Source organism: Blastomyces dermatitidis, assembly GCF_000003525.1.
Source record: "Blastomyces dermatitidis ER-3 genomic scaffold supercont1.11, whole genome shotgun sequence".
In the NCBI taxonomy this organism is placed as follows: domain Eukaryota; kingdom Fungi; phylum Ascomycota; class Eurotiomycetes; order Onygenales; family Ajellomycetaceae; genus Blastomyces; species Blastomyces dermatitidis.
The window spans coordinates 846,798-864,440 of NW_025544784.1; the positions used below are offsets into that span (position 1 = coordinate 846,798).

The window sequence follows — 17,643 nt, forward strand, 5'->3', positions numbered from 1 at the left end:
TCGGAACAACTGCTGGACGCTAGTCCCAATAGTTTAAGTATCATTATTCACACCATGATATATATCACAGGTTATGAATGCTTAGATGTTTTTTTTAATCGTACGTATTATTATTGATGTATGTGGGAATGGTTTGGGAGGCAAAAGTAAACGCCCTGTTGCGAGGGTCGGAAATTCAATAACAGACTGTACAAGTTTGGGCAAAGACATGCGTAGAGGAGTAGAAATGAATTGAAAAAATTTGACATATGTGCCCCCAAAAAAGGGTGCGACAATTACCCGGATCATGGTGAAGCATTTTATATACTGATCAGAGAGAAAAAAGGTAAAAAGCAACAAAGAATAAAAAAAAGAGGGAGGGCCGGAGAAATCATTTAGCTGAAGCATGGGGTTATTATTGTGCAGTATCAAACAAACTTTGATTAGAAAAGGGATGGGAAGGAACAGGGGTAGAAGCATTATATGTCGAATATGGCAAAGTACTAGGTCATATCGCAATTGGAAGAGGAAGAAAGTAAACGATGGGAAAAGCTGATGGCATATATCATGGGCAATCGAAATTTGTTCTTGCGTTGCCGTCGGAGCGGAATAAAAACTCAGAAACGCTGCGCAGAATATAGGGAATAATATTTGAAACTCGTAATGAAAGGAGGCCGGAGGACGAAAAAGGAGAAAGACAGAAACAACCCCACCAGTAAACAGAGACGATTGATCAGAAATGACGATGAAGAAGGCTAGAAAATTCCCAAGTAAATGATGTTCCTCCCACTAGACATTAACTCCAGTTCCCCTGCCTCGCGATAAGACGAAAAAATTAGGAAAAGCGAACAGCATAGAAAACTTTCGTTAAAAAAAAAAAAAGAAAAGAAAAAAGACAAAAAAAAAGGCACCATTGAAAATATGGTGAGGAGACGGATTATGGTGTTGGTTCGCAAAGTTGGGAGTAATAGTGATTGAGGTCCATGAGGGCAGGTTGTGTGCGGAAATTGGATGATATAGTTCCGCTCGGGAAGAAAGAAAAAGGTGAAGAAAAATGTCAGCTTCGCGAGCTTATAACGACCAGCGCATTTACGACGTGGCCTTCTCTCCAGCCCTGAGATAATAAGCTCTCTTGTTCTTTGAGAATCTTGCCGAGGTATGCTATTCGGACGCGATGTTTGCCGGCAATCTGTGTATATGAAAGCGGTGGTAAAAAAAGGTCAGCTCAAAAACCTTCACATACAATAATAAACAATATATTGCCAAGGTCTCCAGTAAAATGAAACGGAAAAGTTTGGTGGAGGAAAAACGGGTACATACCCCAGCCTCAGTCTGGATTCTACGCGCCAACGTCCCCACCGTTTGATTCTTCCCAATCATAACCGTCAAATCGGGACCTCCTCGATCACTTAACCTCGCAGATATTTTTATAAGGTCCCGTTCACTAACCTTCCCCTTCTCCTCGCGCCGCCTCTCAATGTCATCCACTGTGTCATCATCCGAATCTACATCAACAGCGAGTTTATTATGTTCAACACCCTCTGCGCCAAGCTCGGCAGTCGTAGCACATATCGTATTAACATCATTTGCCTCCGCAACTTCCTCAATAACATTAACCGGGTCCATGGCAATGGGTTCTGGAATCCTGTATAAAACACCGCTCTCGTCGTAGCAGCCATCACACAGGTCGCCTGTCGGGACGGTAATCCCTGCCGCATCCAAGATGCCCTGCGCGGTGGGCATATCCCCCGCCCGCACAAGCGAGGTAGCTGTTTTCAGCGCGGCCCACACTTCCGGCCTTCCAGTCACGCGCGTTTCAAAAAACAGTTCACGTTCGCGGGCGAGTTGTTCCCGGGTCCATTCGCGGCGGGTGCTTCGCCATATATGTGGCTGTACCACCTGGTTATAGTGCACGTCCAGAGGGACGCCAGCTAGGGCTCGTCGGTGTCGACCCGATCGCGAGGTTGTGGAACGATTGTGATGGCTCTGGGCAGCTTCGTCGGTGGTCGTGCGATTGAGGATGGGATGCGTAGGGCTTGTGGGGGTGGGGGATTCGTCAGACTCTCCTATCGTAGTAGGTTAGTATGTGGCCTCTGACGCTGTGTTGGGCGCGGTAGAGAAGTTTCCTAACCTCGAGAGGAGGAGGATAAGCAGCAGCCCTAGATAAGAAGCACTGAGGTTAGCGATTAGCTGTTTACTATGCTAGACAGACGTACGAAAACGCAGAAGCTTGATATAGATAGGTAATTCGTAGTGGTGATAACAACAGCAGCAGATACACAGCAGTCAGGCTGCGGCGACGGGGTAGAAGGTTGGGTGAGCAGACGAACACCAAAGCGCTTGTAAAGAAATAAATGCTTAACAAGGGGTTCTCAGAGGGACAGAAGGAAGGGCAAGTATCTAGCTACTGGATGGGTTTTCTCCACTCGCTGGAGGGTGTAGTCGAAGCTTGGAAGACAGCTCCTGGAGCTTGTCTATATATATAAGGAGTTATATTGTACTGCACCTACCATCGTGCATGGTGCACAGCCATGTACAGGCTGTAGCCAATATCCCTACAGGGCCAAATCCGAGACAGAATGAGGCCAGATAGAAGAACAGGAGGAAAGGCGAGGAGAGCTGTGGTGGGATGGAGGTGGAGGAGTGATGGTAGTAGAAATCGCAGAAAGGAGCACGAGATGACGAAAAAGCGGAGGTTATTTAGGCGAACTATTTACTAATAAGTTTCATAACTAAGACTTTAGCACAGCCAGGCTGAAGTAAATAGTTTGCAGACAACCAAATCAATAATAATCAATCAATCCAGTTTAGTAGAGGCAAATAAAAACACAACAGCCAGCAGACCACAGTGATCGGATCGTTACTGGTTGGCTTATTCTGTTTATATTTAGATTATATGATTTCATGCTGCAGGGTCTGTCTACGAGGCAAATAATAATAATAATAATAATATGCTTCGATTGCTCCTAAAAAGTGACAATAGCTGAGAGGAAGATCTAGACTCATGAGATAATCAACCCAAATAACTTTGTTTTTATACCGAGTTGCTTCCCTTGATTCATAATAAGGCAACGCAGCTAAATTGGAAGAGGAACGCAGGACGTCTCAACTTAGGGAAAAAAAAAAAAAAAAAAGTATTCAAATTAATCAAGTTACATAAATATCAGAATTATTGCGAGCTCGGTCTCCACATATCTAAAAGAAAGGCCAGGAAATCGATGACGAAGAAACATATCCTCCTGTTTCCCGAGCCTGCATCCTGGGGTCAGATTACGTAGGCTTAAACCAGGCGTGGAAGAACGTAACTTAGCTACATAGCTACTCAGTAGTACGGAGAAACTGGAAGGATAGCTGGATTTCTGCGAAAGTGATGTACTGTGCGAGGAGGGGTCGATCTTGAACTGAAATTACATATTTTACATTTTACGATATACCTACCTACCTTCCCACGCAGGCATAGTTATTAGGAGACTAATTAACCTCATCTTACTTTTCCTTTCCTCGGATCGAAGAGTGTTCTTCCCCACATCGCTACCAGCTCACCAGCAAACTGAACTAACCTCCCGTAGGACCCCCCTGCGGCGAGCTCTTTGGAAGAGGGGAAACTGTAGCAGATTCTCAGCGAATAGTGGTTAGATAGTTGATTGTCCACCATTGTTATCCATCACATCCAGATAGACGGATAGTGATATGAAGTAGAAAAATAGCTATTCACTTCACAAGTCCACCACCCACGACCGATGATAAACCATGTAAAAGGCAACGGGGAGTATGTAACTTGCCCCATCCGAAACATCAAATGAGGAGGGGGGTGTGGGAATAATTCTACAAGTGACCAAACAGGGAGTGCTGAAGCGCTGAGAGGGGAGAGAGGGAGGGAGGGATATAATAACCTAACCAAAATTTAGAAATTCAGAAACCCCAAAAAAAAGGGGGGGAGTCAAACAAACTCATTTTTTATTTGTTATCCTTCCTTTCCTCCTTCCCCGCTTTTCACTCAGAAAAAAAGGAATTGAAAAGGCATCCGGACGGGATGAGGGCTACATACGGATGAATAGATATACGTATATATTTCGTTTCAATCAATCCATATCCTCATCTCCATCCCCATCGCCCTCATCATCACTCCCAAATATGGCCTTGAAAACTGCATCGCCAGGTCTCTCTGCCTCCAGCGCCTCGTTTCGCCCAGGATCAACAACAATCTCCTTCCTCTCCAACGGTCGCTGATCCTGCCCTTGCTGCTCCTGTTGTTGTTCGCCCTCAGCCCAACCTGCACTCGCACATGCACCTGCCGTCGCAACAACCGCCCCCGCCCCCATCAGAATCCGATTCACCGCCTCCTTGGACAAGATATCCAATTTAGATCCGGAGGGCATGGTGGGCGTCCGACCAGGGCCGCCAGGCATATCACCCGCATCAACAGCGATGCTGGAAGGGGGCCGGACGTTGAAGCGTTTACAGAGAAGTCTAGAGGGGGAAAATGGGATGGATGATCGCGTCAGGGGCCCGTACATGCCGATTTCAGCGGCTGCTTCGGCGGGATCTTGAGGCTTTGGGTCTGGTCTGCGGATGAGGGGTTCGTGTTGAGCATTAACTGCTCCTGCTGGCGTCGAATGGGATTGTTGGGATTGTTGGGATTGTTGCTGCTGTTGGGAGATAGACGAGGAATCGGAGGAGGAAGTGAAGCGCGATGCCATCAGGCCAGATACCGGCCTGAAGACTTGAGCGGCACGCGCGAATTCTTGCAGCTCGGTTAGCCAGTCATCGGTTGTTGCGCCGGGGGCGCGATCGGGAAGCTTGTCCCGCAGGCCCGCGCGGACCTCAAGGAACGAACGGTATCGTGATCGTTTGGCTTCATCTTCCGCGTAAGGCATCCAGCCACTAATTCCGCGATTAAGGGCTTGTACGGCGACATCTTTATCTAACTTTGGCACAAGGTTCCATAAATCTTGCTGTTTCTGCGCCTCTGTGGTAAGGAACCCTTCCGGTCCCTTCTCCCCTAGGGCTGGAGGTAAATCAGTGCGCCCTGTAGCTTTGACAATCTTGTCACGCCCTGCTGGAGTCATGTAGTCGAACACCGATTTACCCGGTAATTGTGCTTCGCCCAGCAAAGCAGCTCTTGATGTAGGGTCCAGGGATGATGCCTTCGCGGCTTCAGCGCTTGACATGTAATTTTGGATTGGCCCTGTGCGGGAAGGGCCTTTCGCGGATTTCCAATCTTTTGGGATTTCTGGCGCCGCATACTTCTTCTCCTGTGTTGAAATGGTCAATCCAGCAATTTCTACGCCGTGGAGAAATCCGTCAAGTGGTAGACGTCCATCATGGCATTTCCTGAATCCTGCCTTTGTCTTCTCGGCTGCCACTTTTTTCTTCGAGATAAAAACGGGCTTAGTGCCTAATAATGGATTTGAAAGCCCTATTGACGGTTTCGTCACTGCAGAGCTGTTGCTGGATGTTTTCTTCGCTTTCTTGTCATGGTCAATAAATCGATTGTAGGAAATTTGCGGCCCCATTTCATAAGGGTCTTCGTCATCGGAACCAGTATCGTTTAGAACACCTACGCCAAAACCTCCCCTTCTCGACGGCTTTTGTTTACGAGAGTCGTTCCCATTCGTCGGGGGTTTAGGGCCGCCGAATTGATCAGAATCTTCCGCCTGAGCCAATGCACGTGGCTTGGCTCCAGTATCTAGCCTCACTGTTGCGTCCAGTCTAGCTTCCCCTTCAAATCCAAGTCCTTTATGATCATTTTTCTTCACGAATGATATCATAGGAGGGTTCGTCGGCGCAAAAAGATGGACTTTGCCTTCCGCATCAGCCCCATCGCCAAGGTCTGCTTTCCGTCGCACTTTTGGGCCAATTCCTTGTCCCTCCTTCCAACCCATTCGTTTCAGTAGCTTGACGCCAATTGTATCCCCAGTAATTTTGAAAATATCCATTAAACCACCTAGCCGCGTGGCATCAGAGGCCGTCGAGCCAAAACCGGCATATTCCCCAGCAGTTTGGAGTTTCCTCGCCTCTTCAGCTTCGCGCAGATCTTCCTCATCCATAAAGTCCTCCGGTCGTTGTTGGTGAGTTGGCTGTTTGTCATCTTTTGCGCGATTTCGACGGGACGATACAAAGGTCGACGGAGTCCAGCCCTCTTTCGAACCGACAGTATTGAAATACCTATAGATAAACCGATTTAATTTAGCCGTTCTGGATCCAGCTCCCCGGTCAATCGTGAGCTCACCCAGCACTGAATCCACCAGTAAAGGCACCATGAAGACGTTTCCTTCCCCGTTCATCCCTCACCTCCTGCTTCCAAACCGGAACATAGGAGCCATCGTCCCGGACTTCGGGGTCAAGTGGTGGTAAGGGCGTGCCATAGATGGCGTACGGAGCATGGAGATGCTCGTCTTCGAAAGTAGCCCTAGATCTCTTGGCAGACATGCTTGTAGTTATAGTCATGTGGTATTCCTTTCCTTTCCTGCTTCCTACTCCCTAACGTAAATAGAGGAGGGAGGGGGGTTGCTTCGCGTGGTGGAAATGGAGCCTTTCTCAAGGCCTCGCCCTCGAGGCTTCACCGTCTATGGACCGGACATGCACCAATCAGCTTAGCTGTTCTCCTGCTATAGCTGTTGGTGACGAGTCAATAGAAGTCTCCTGAGGTAGTGAGTAGTATGTTTAGAAGTGATCTGGCAGGTATTTGCCAGAGGAAGAGCAGATAATGATCTATATCATATCCTCGTGAACGTTGACGTAGAAACGGATCATACGCTGTAAGCTGGCCCGAAGCGGAAGAAACCTTGGAAACAATCGCAGTTGACCGCTCCAGCCACACCTGCACCGCCATAACAAGGTTCCAGGCGGGCTCACGTGGCTGGGAGCGTGACTAATCCGGATATCAGCTGTGGCGGCCTCGGGAACAAAGTGATGAAGTCGTTCCCAAGTCGAGTCGAGTCGTTGGAAGATGACGAACGATGGATGGATGGGATGGGATGGGATGGGGACGGACGGACAGCAGAACTGAGTAACGACATAATAATAATAATAATAATAATAATAATAATATATTTGTTCTGCCTGGCTTCCTGTTTTCTGGTTGGTAGTTATCTGAGAGAAATTTTGTATGTTTGCTGTGTGTTGCTCTACAATCCAAGTCATCATCACAATACAATAACTACCATAGTTAACTACCTCCGACAATCTTCTCTGCCTCTCTTTGGGCCCAAGGTTGTTTCGTTCGATTCTCCAGATCGCTACCTAGTTAACGTACCTAAATATCAGCCAGCCCGCCTCAGCCCGCCAGCCAGCAAGGTAGTTAAACAAACATAAAAGCAAAAAACTCAAATCTCAATTTTGGAATCTCATAAATAGTTAACAGATCTGGTACGTAAATACGTAACTAATCCCCGTAAAGAATACTCCGTAGTGTTCTTTTCCCCCCCAGCCGCATCCACCCCATTATTATTGATTATAGTTGATTGCATGCCTTGTTTACATGCAGAAAGTGGGCTGTCTGTCCCCATCAAAGAACATTCAAATAGACTTTCTTCCAAGCACATCTACAGCCGTGTCTTGCGTGATGATAACTAGCACCGTGTTGTTTGTTTCCTCCCCTCCCCTCCCCCATGTCATCCACCTACCCTACCCTACCTACACGCCTATTTCCGACACGCACCTCTCTCTCTCTTACCGCTCGCTTCTTCCCCTGCTCCCGCTAACAGCACTTGTTAGGCCAGCACCGCGTATCCTATCCTGCCTTAACCTCCTCCCCTACTAGACCCTCCCCCGACTTCTACTCTTCTGCCATTACGCTGTCGGTTATCCGGCTTGTTGCTGGTATATGGACTCCCTCTTTTTCTTCGCCTCTGGTACCGTGTTGACCCTGAACTGCAGCTCTCCTCCACAGATGAAGCGGTGCGCAAGGGCTGATTCCTCACGACTTGGAGTATCCTGAGCATCCCTCACCTCCACTTCACAAGAGCGTATCACTACCAAAACAAAGACGGCCGCGAAACAAGAGTCACTCCTCGCACAAGAGTTCCTATCACACTTCATCGTTGTTCATCGGAACTTGAAACGGTCTTGCCATTTTCCCGGCTTCCACGGCCTGTGACCTTATACTTGATCGCAATGTCCGCTGCAACATCGGGAACTTCTCAAGTCATTGTTCGCAGCCACTCCACATCACGCCACAATTCGTCATATCGACCTTCTACAGACCTCCCTCACAGAGCCCGAAGCACAGCTACGAGACCTTCACAGTCCCATTCTCATAGTAGATCCAACTCCCGACCTCTCTCCTACGACCGGCCCCCCACTTCCAATCCAATTAACCCTGTTAACGTCGCGCGCCCAGCTACATCTCGCCGAAGCTCTTCGAGGGATCGTCCGCTGGATACCACGCAACAATATCGGACTGAGACTTCACGGCCCCATCGTCAAACTTCCTTTAGAACCAACCACGGTCGAGATAGTGTCGACATGGCTGGGCCTGGAAACCCAGTGAATCCTGCAAATCCTCCATCTATACCCGCAGTGTCTGATGGCCTCTCATACACCAACGGGGCCCACCAACGTACTACTAATGGTGTCTCTCAAATGCCGCCGCAGTCAAAGCGGCGGACTACAATCACCACCTCAAGTGGGCAATGGGCACTTGGGAAGACAATTGGTGCGGGGAGTATGGGCAAGGTAAAACTTGCGAAGAACCTTGAGACAGGTGAACAGGTGTGTAGAGATGACCGTGGTCCTTTCCTCTGAGATACAACACTAACGCCACATTTATTCTATTATTTAGGTGGCTGTGAAGATTATTCCTAGGCATTCGACCGAAGAGCATCGCGGTAACCGTGATGCGGAAAGGGCAGACCGCTCTAAAGAGATACGGACAGCAAGAGAAGCAGCGATTGTCACCCTCCTAAACCACCCCTATGTATGTGGGATGCGAGATGTCGTGCGGACAAATTACCATTGGTATATGTTGTTTGAATACGTGAACGGAGGACAGATGCTCGACTACATCATCTCCCATGGAAAACTAAAAGAAAAGCAAGCCCGGAAGTTTGCGAGACAAATCGCAAGTGCGCTTGACTACTGCCACAGAAACAGTATTGTCCATCGGGATCTCAAAATCGAAAATATTCTAATCAGCAAGACGGGGGATATCAAGATCATCGACTTCGGACTCAGCAATCTCTTCTCGCCTAAAAGCCAGCTGAAAACTTTCTGTGGTAGTCTGTATTTTGCAGCACCCGAACTGCTACAAGCGCGGCAGTATATCGGTCCCGAGGTGGATGTCTGGAGTTTCGGTATTGTCCTTTATGTTTTAGTCTGCGGGAAGGTTCCCTTTGACGATCAAAGCATGCCTCAGCTCCACGCAAAAATCAAAAACGGGGTTGTCGAGTACCCCCAGGGACTTTCCTCAGGTTTGCCCCCCCCCACCCAACACATATATGTTATATACATCCGTTTCAATCTATGAGAACTAACTCTTGCCTAGATTGCCGACACATAATATCGCGAATGCTGGTTACGGACCCGAAACAACGGGCTAGTTTGAATGAGATCATAAACCACCCTTGGATGACAAAAGGCTTCAGTGGACCCCCTGATAATTATATGCCTCATCGTGAACCTCTCCAGCTTCCACTTGATCCCGAGATCGTCCAAAGAATGACTGGATTTGATTTCGGCCCTCCTGAATTTATCGCAACTCAGTTGACCAAGGTTCTCGAGTCTGATGACTACCAGAATGTTGTGCGATTAAGCCAAAGAGAGCATTCTACTCCCAATCCGGCAAATGAGAAAAGGAGAGGGGTTTTTGATTTTTACAAGCGTCGGAACTCTGCGAGTAAAGACACGCTTTCCAACCCGTCTGCTGAGGCGGTACAGTCAGCTGGTGACTTGCTTAATGGCTATAATCCGTTGATCTCCGTCTACAACCTTGTGCGGGAGAAACGAGACAGGGAGAGAATTGAGGAGCGACCGGGTACACTAGCCATCCCGCCTGGCCCTGGAGAACCCACACTGAAAATGCCAGAAATCCCAGCTCCAGAGGCTGCTCATACTAACCAGCACGCTTATGAGATACCAGGTGAGAAGGCAACTGGCGGAAGGGCGCGACCAAGAGCACGAACCCATGGCGACGATGAGGTTAGAGATGGAATTAAGAATCTCAATATAGGACAGGCAGTCGGAGCGGGATCTCCACCCATGGTAACTACACCGGTTGAGCACATAAAGAAAGAAAGTGCTGCTGTCGGATTATTAAGACGTTTGAGCACTAGAAGAACACGGGAAAAACCAAGAGATGCTGATCGCGAAAAGGTTGCGACCCCCCAAGCACCTACCTTAAACATTCAGCCCCCAGAGGACCTTGTCACTCCTCGAAAGAGTTTCAGTGTAAGAAGGCCGAGGCATGAAAACACTCTTCCCGGTACTCTTCACTCTGGAGGAAGTCAGCCACAACAGCAAGAATTACTGCGTGCTGTCCGGTCTGGAGAACCTACCCTCAGAACGAAAAGTGGTCTCGGGCGGTCAGCTAGCGTTAATTCTGGCGAAAATCGGATCCGTAGGAATGGGAGGAGAGGCTTGGTCGATGGTGCTGTTTCGCAACCCATGCAAGATCCACCGTTGACCAGTGGATCTGACCGCTCCAGTTTGAACATGCCAAAATCGCGCCTGCAGCAGAATGATCAGTCTGGCCAAGATTCGAGGCCTAGCACACGTGTGCGGACATTGAGAACAAAATCACTCGGTCATGCGAGACGTGAAAGTATCCAGGCCCGACGAGCGCGTCGAGAAGAAACTCGGGAGGCAAATGTACCTGAGGAGACCGACGCTGAACTGAGTGGTGCTGGGACTGCACTGGAGAACGCAAACGCAGGAGAAGACTTCTCAAAGCCTGTCTTCCTGAAGGGCCTGTTCAGTGTTTCCACAACTAGCAGCAAACCTCTCCCCTTCATCCGTGCAGACATCATGAGAGTTCTGAAACAGCTTGGAGTTGAATTCGCGGAAATCAAAGGTGGATTTAGCTGTCGTCACGCCCCAAGCATCGACCTTAACCGTGTTATGGATGTCCGCCCGCCCAGCCCAGAGCGGGATGGGAAAGTAGGTGGCCACCGCCGGCGGATCAGCTTCGGCGGACTGCGGGCCCACGACAAAGATGAGAACCGGGATGAGCATAAATACTCAAACCCTTCGAGAACTCCACGCCGCCAACAAGGGCCTCCGGATCGAAGTTTTATCACCAATTCCGATGGTTCTGACGAGTACATGACTGCTCGTGATAATTACGGCGGCGGCGAGCGCGTCGTTGGCGAAACGACCACCAGAATCCAAAGCGATACTGGGAGCAACCTCGTGCTCAAGTTTGAGATATTGATTGTCAAAGTCCCCCTCTTCTCACTACATGGTATCCAGTTCAAGAAGGTGGCAGGGGGCATGTGGCAGTATCGAGAAATGGCGAAAAAGATTCTTGACGCTCTGAGGCTTTAGGTGCCGACCTCATCCTTTCCCCACCGACGAAGGAAATGCGTCGACAAAATAGTGCTTGCCTTACTATGCACCGCCGTACTACGTCCGTTTGCCAAACCCTTGTCATTTACCTTTTTTTCGCTTTTTTCTTTTCCTTTTTCTTTTCTATTTCGGTTATGCATAATATTTATTTCGACATTGGTGCGCCTCCTGCCTGATTTAATGTATATCTACTCAATTTCTGCTGCACCTTGTGCATTTACCAATTACGCCCCAGCGAGCTCCTTGGTGGTTGTCCTCCTTTGATCTGGTTTTTTCCTGCCTCTTTTCACCTACTTAATTATTCTCCTTCTCTTTATTTTCGCCTTCATGCCACAAATCTTTGATGAGGAACACACTGATGAACTCTGTCATTGACTTATGATGGTTTTTTTACTATTTCTTTTGTCTTGTCTTTTTTTTTTTTTTTTTTTTTTTTTTTTTTTTTTTTTGTTACTTTTTTTCTCTTTTAATGAATGCCCTGTTATCTACGATTTTGCGGCCGCTTTTTGTTTGACTTTGATAATAGCAGAGTGGAGAAGGAAACCCCTATGAATTTAACACATCATATATTTATAAGAGTGTATGAAATGTCCAGATTGAAAACATAACTTTTTACTTTCTCTTCATGAATTTTATTGAAATTTCTTCAAGTCGCTTCTTTAATTTATGTTTTCTTTTCTTCTCGTAGATATTTATGACTCTTCATCAGTTTATCTTTTGATAAGAGTTGTAAGATGAGATGAAAATGAAAAGCGAGTTGAGATAAGACAAAATACTAACTAGTTACCTCATTTTCTTCACTCTTTATTTTAATATTGAAAATCTCAGATTCACTTTTCAAATAAAAATTTAATCTCAGATGAAAAATATATTTTATATTTTTAATTATATTTTCATTTTGATCATGTTATTCATTATTTCTGTGGCGGAAGCCCTTGACTTCCGCCCCCCCTAATCTTCCGCTCCACCCTCGGGCCGTACGACGTACCTTCCTTCTTCCGCCCACACTTAGGGCCCTCCTATCTTCTTTCCTATTATAGCCCTTACGATCGCTCCTTCTATGACTGCAACAGGCATGTTTATTTGTATATAATAGAAGGCATATCCCTCTCTATCTTAGAAGAATGAGACATGATGATACTCTTTTTGCTATAGGCACCTAAGTGCACGCCTCAATTTCTTACTTATATAATATTATAATATTATATTCATTTTTTTTGGAAAATTTAACAGAGAGTAAATGAGTCAATATTATAAACATTTAGACCGAATTATGATTATTTCATTATATTTGAACTTCATAATCAGCTACCGAGAACTATGCAGACCTATATATATAGCTGTCTCATAGCGTGAAAGAACAACTCTCTCTCTCAGTATTTGAAAATCTGACTCTATTATTCAAGACTCTTTCCTGAATTTGAGTTTTAAAGCTGGCTCCTTGCGGCAGCGATGGTACAACAAGGCTCCAGAGGAGGCAAGCGCCTCTCTCGCGACAGCCACGAGGACGAGGATGCAGTAGAGGAATTGTAAACACACACCCCGATTCCAAAAGCGCATAGGTAGCACCATCATATTGTTGACTCCAGGAGTCCTAATTCTACTGGGGATTCCCCAGGCTCCCAGAACCCCGATATTCCATGTAACTAGATAATGGTCGGGTCGTTTACAATGGGCATTAATAACCTCCTCCCCAGGGAAATGAGTAAATGAAAAATAATATTATCAAGAATCAACTATGTAACTCAGCAAATCAGCAGAACATTACTTTTAACTCTGAGAGCACACTAAACAGATTTATTGCTAGCAAGGTCTCCAAGTTCCAATTGAGCAATTGTGTCATCATATGCCTTAATAATAGGATTGTATAAGTGGTTTGGGTCTTGGGAAGTGCCAATAATAAGGCCTTCATCATTGTAAGGAAAGAGTATGTCTCATAGAGCTCTGCAAAGTGATAAAACATCATGAAACTTTGAAGAGAACTCCCTCAAAATGAACCCAAATCCCACATTTTCAGCTTTGCTTATATGGCCAAATTTGACATTTGCAATGTTCTCATAGTTATCAGTATACCAGGCATGAAGTTTACTATCCTTAGGATGGTTATTCTTCCCCTAGCCATGACAGGCGCACTGCCAGATAAGCATATAAAAGAAAGACTCAAGGTCATGCTGATAGGTATAGTCAATATTAAGCAGCACTTCAATTGTCATAAACTCCATTATGCCAGTCTGATGCTGTGCACCACTTCACTCACTATCAACTTCTTTGACAAGATCTAGATCAATTAGCATGCCAGAGAGATCATCTGTCTTATCTGGATTGGTTATTATTATATTGATCTCTGAAATATTCTGATGAAGAATGTTCTCATCCAGATATAGAGACTGATGTGTCTTTATTGCATCATGAAGAGCCTTGAGCAGCTCCAGAGGTGACTTGTATCTGTAGATTGACCAGCCAGCGGGTGATATCACAAGACAGTGGAGAACACGGTTGTCATAGAGTTCCTCACCATCCCTGTCAAATAGGCTTGGCTTATGTGCTGACTGAATGGAGAAAGCTAGCTCATTCTCCTGCTGAGTGTCCTGTGACAGTTGATTGATGGGCTCATGCTCCTGCTGAGTGTCCCTTGACAGTTGATTGATGGAACGCGATCGTTTGAATGTCTGCATCCCCTTGTCTGAGGATCTGTGCTTTATGAAAGATGATTTTTGATGGAGATCTAGGCGACAGGGCTCAGTGAGCAGCTGAGATTGATGAAAGGAGGAGGGTGTGCTGGGGGGTGCACTTTTGAAGTCATGTTGCTTATTGTTGAAGGTCAGGCCGCAGCACATGTCAGCAATACTAGTGATGACACTGTGGCCAATGATCCTGGCAACCCCTTGGACATTTTTTTGACCTGCTAGCTTGAGAAGTTCTGCCTCTGGCTGCCGTTTGTCTGACATCTATGAGAATTTGGCTACACCCTTCATCTGTCCATCATTTGCAAGAAAACATGTTGTCCCGCGACACACAATGACATGCTGAAAAGAAAGCATTTCCCCTAGCTACAGCATCTTTTCCTCTGAGTTTCCAGGCTCTTTGACAGTTATTGATTTGCTGCCACCTTCATCTCTAACAATAAAGATATCCAGTCCCAGCTTCTTATCACTCATCATGGTGTAACTCACAAGCACTTGAAAGAACTGTCTTGAATCTGTGTCAATGTTGATGATGCCTGAGCTGTAGAGATCTGAGCAGTCAAACACTCATGCTTTCATCTTGGTCCCACAGATTGCAAATGCATGGACAAACTGCCAGATGAGCTGGGCAGAAAAGATCTCATGCACATAGCGGCTCATCTGCAACAGAGTGCCTTTGATCCTGATCTCCTCCTTAGATTTTTTGAGCTCATCAACTACCAGAATGTCTCTCCAGTCATGTTTATTCTGTGAGAGACTCTCACCCCTAGCTCTCAAAAGAAGATCAACTTGCTGTTCTGTCTTTGAACCAGTAAGATCTGCTTTGCTTGCTGTGGTGTAGTAGATGCTGCATGATTTCAAGAGAAGATCTTCTTGAAGATGAAATCATCAGGTGAGGACATCAGCCTGTGTAGAAGGATCAGGGAACTGGGCCCAATTGCCATCATCACTGTCTGAGGCTAGCACATGTTGACAGATAGCATCCGCTTTGCTGCTCCAGTCTTTTCCCTCAAAGTACTTGTTGAAGAAGCCCTCAACATCTTGAAATTTGCAGTCATGTATCTCCTCAAAGATTCTTGGATTCACTAACTCAAGTGTCTGTTTGGAACCTTTCTGTGATGATGAGGTGGATTTGACTGGGGTGTTGTCAAAGGAGGGGGGGATGCTCGCTGATGGTGTTGTTCGAGGGATTGTGACAATGAGGTTAAATATAGCTTTCCAGATGTCGATGTTCCATTTTTCGACGCTCTGGAGTTCGATGTCTGGTGGTCTTTGGATGACTAGACATACTAGCAGCCGATACTCATAGTATCTGAAGTTTCCTTTTGCCTTTTGGAGGCGCTCGACTAATTGTGCTAGATCAGATGCCACATTTCCATCACTCATCCGTGAGCGAAGGCTGTAAGCTGCATCCTCTCCCTGTAAAGCTGAGAGGAGTCCCGAAGTCGCCCCCGATAGAGTTGGTCAAGGCTGTTGAGAGGGCGCGACTCATAGATTTTTTCAGCTTCCTGAAGCACACCTTGTAAACTATTGACTGAGTTGGTTAGAGGATGGTTCTTGATAATGTCGCGATCTCCCTGTGAAAGTTCCGCCATTTTGACGGTATAAAAGATCCTTACTAACTTATTAGGGCCTGTTCGGTGCGTCCGTGTGTACTCGTTCTTTTTGTACGGATCTCCACTTTTTTTAAAAAGTACAGCCCCAATATCATGACTGTTCAGTGGACAGAGTGTCTGTACTAATAATACAGCTGCTTTTTACAAAGTACAGATGAAAATGACCAGGTGTTCAGTGGATTGAGCGGCTGTACTTGCATCTCTTATCAAGATCTTATGAATAAGCAGTATTTAACTTCAACAGTGTGTGATAGTGTAGAATAGCACTTTTAGAGACAATATAGTGAGAATAGTGTTCATAGTGGAGATAGTTAACTAATATTGATTAGAAGGAAGCTCACAAAAACACATTCTTTTTGAACTGACTCTGGACTCCATTTAAAAAGAATGCATTTTTGTGAGCTTCCTTTCTCCATCTCAGAGCAGAGGGCAAGGTGGAATAGTGTGGTGGCACAACGCCGGCTTGCTACTAATAATTGGTAAATACACTATTTTTAATGAGATCCACTATTGCGTTCAAAAAGTACGGACGCACCGAACAGGCCCTTAATTTGGTGCGAGTTGAATTGCAAGGTTTGTCGTTGTCACCATAGATTTTCTTGGCTAAATAGGCAAATGACTAAATAAGCAAGAAATCTCAAAGATATCTTCAAATTAAACGGCTAATATCGGATTAAACCTCAAGAGTCGTCAGTAGTAAGTAGCACTAATATTTTATTGGAGGAGGGAAGGGTGTATAGTCAGGGATGAAGTGGTGGGATTTCATCCACCAAGCTGCCTATTTATTTATTTAACTTTATATTTGATGTGAGTGTCAAGCAACATGTCCATTCTATTTGTGACTAAAAGGTGCCTATATAAACTTCAGAAGGATTGAAAAACAGCATTGTTTGAGGAGTGAACATCTTTCTGCTGTTACAGGAAACCGATATTGGTCCAAAAGCTCAGTTCTATTCCCAGCAAAACAACCACCAACATACCTACCTACCATTATGAGAAGCCAGTCAGCGCGCAAGCATGCCGGAAGAGATGCATCGACACCCACGCATTTAGATCTAAAGAATCTAACCAATTTGCATTTCCCAGGCTGGAGCCACCGCTTTAAAAGGAGAGAGAGAATACATCAAAACAAAATTGTTTCAGAAAGTGGAATATGATCCAAGTGCAAATATGGACTCTCCACTATAGTGGAAATGGGATGAAAATACGGTCAACACATCTCAAATTCACCTAGGCACAAGTCCAACCTTCTCAATCAATTGCGTTCCTTTCTCAAATCCCACTGACAAGGTTATAGATATATCCTGATTTTGATCCGTCAGAGCCAGCGCATTGACACAATCTGTGGTTAATAATCCTCCAACAATACACTCCCATTCCCATAGTTTGCTCCTCTGCACAGCGTTAGAAAGTCTTCACCTAAGAGCGGGATTGAAGTGATCAGCGCTTCAGAGTATCTATATTCAATCCCTGCATTGTGTAATTCATTGTTAGGTTCATGTAGTCAATTTGGAAGGACTTCTCTTTAACTTACATCTATGCTTTGGTATCTCACCAACTTCAAATTATGCCGTAAGGACGAAAGGCCTAAAATAACCTGGAGGATCAACATTTGCCCGTGGTATATCCCTCATCTCAGTCTGGCGGCGAGGACACAATTAGCGCAATACTATTTGTGTACCAACTAAGCTGTTAACCCTGCTCACTATGACAAAGAAATATGACTTCTACAGATGATTTTCAATTCTTCAATACTCTTTTAATCGGATTGACTGATTTTTTTAATAGACAGTATAAAAACAGATGTAAAGTGAAAGTGATCTGTCAGTGCACTTCTAGCAGACATTTCATCTCTGAAG

The 17,643-nt window shown here is 45.8% G+C and overlaps 5 protein-coding genes across 5 annotated transcripts; 1 reads left to right on the top strand and 4 right to left on the bottom strand.

Moving 5' to 3' along the window:
* Positions 1-19: 19 nt before the first annotated feature.
* BDCG_08421 (ubiquitin domain-containing protein) lies at positions 20-2,911 on the bottom strand. Its single transcript, XM_045424198.1, has 4 exons — positions 2,490-2,911; positions 2,111-2,138; positions 1,300-2,045; positions 20-1,168 (listed from the first exon to the last, which is right to left on the bottom strand). The coding sequence occupies exons 1-4, from the start codon at positions 2,490-2,492 to the stop codon at positions 1,037-1,039; spliced, it is 909 nt and encodes a 302-aa protein (XP_045272967.1). The 5' UTR covers positions 2,493-2,911; the 3' UTR covers positions 20-1,036.
* Positions 2,912-2,936: 25 nt separating this feature from the next.
* On the bottom strand, positions 2,937-7,054 carry BDCG_08422 (G-patch domain-containing protein). Its single transcript, XM_045424199.1, has 2 exons — positions 6,212-7,054; positions 2,937-6,147 (listed from the first exon to the last, which is right to left on the bottom strand). Exons 1-2 carry the CDS (start codon positions 6,427-6,429, stop codon positions 4,062-4,064), a joined length of 2,304 nt encoding a protein of 767 aa, XP_045272968.1. The 5' UTR covers positions 6,430-7,054; the 3' UTR covers positions 2,937-4,061.
* Positions 7,055-8,097: 1,043 nt separating this feature from the next.
* On the top strand, positions 8,098-11,463 carry BDCG_08423 (CAMK/CAMKL/KIN1 protein kinase; the record flags this gene model as incomplete). The annotated part of the gene is made up of 3 exons (XM_045424200.1): positions 8,098-8,694; positions 8,765-9,392; positions 9,467-11,463. The coding sequence occupies 3 exons, from the start codon at positions 8,098-8,100 to the stop codon at positions 11,461-11,463; spliced, it is 3,222 nt and encodes a 1,073-aa protein (XP_045272969.1).
* A 1,677-nt stretch (positions 11,464-13,140) lies between these two features.
* On the bottom strand, positions 13,141-14,992 carry BDCG_17790 (uncharacterized protein). Its single transcript, XM_045426853.1, has 2 exons — positions 13,742-14,992; positions 13,141-13,390 (listed from the first exon to the last, which is right to left on the bottom strand). The coding sequence occupies exons 1-2, from the start codon at positions 14,430-14,432 to the stop codon at positions 13,272-13,274; spliced, it is 810 nt and encodes a 269-aa protein (XP_045282546.1). The 5' UTR covers positions 14,433-14,992; the 3' UTR covers positions 13,141-13,271.
* A 37-nt stretch (positions 14,993-15,029) lies between these two features.
* BDCG_17791 (uncharacterized protein) lies at positions 15,030-15,763 on the bottom strand (the record flags this gene model as incomplete). Its single annotated transcript, XM_045426854.1, has 2 exons — positions 15,030-15,595; positions 15,688-15,763. 2 exons carry the CDS (start codon positions 15,761-15,763, stop codon positions 15,057-15,059), a joined length of 615 nt encoding a protein of 204 aa, XP_045282547.1. The 3' UTR covers positions 15,030-15,056.
* Between the last annotated feature and the right edge of the window lie 1,880 nt (positions 15,764-17,643).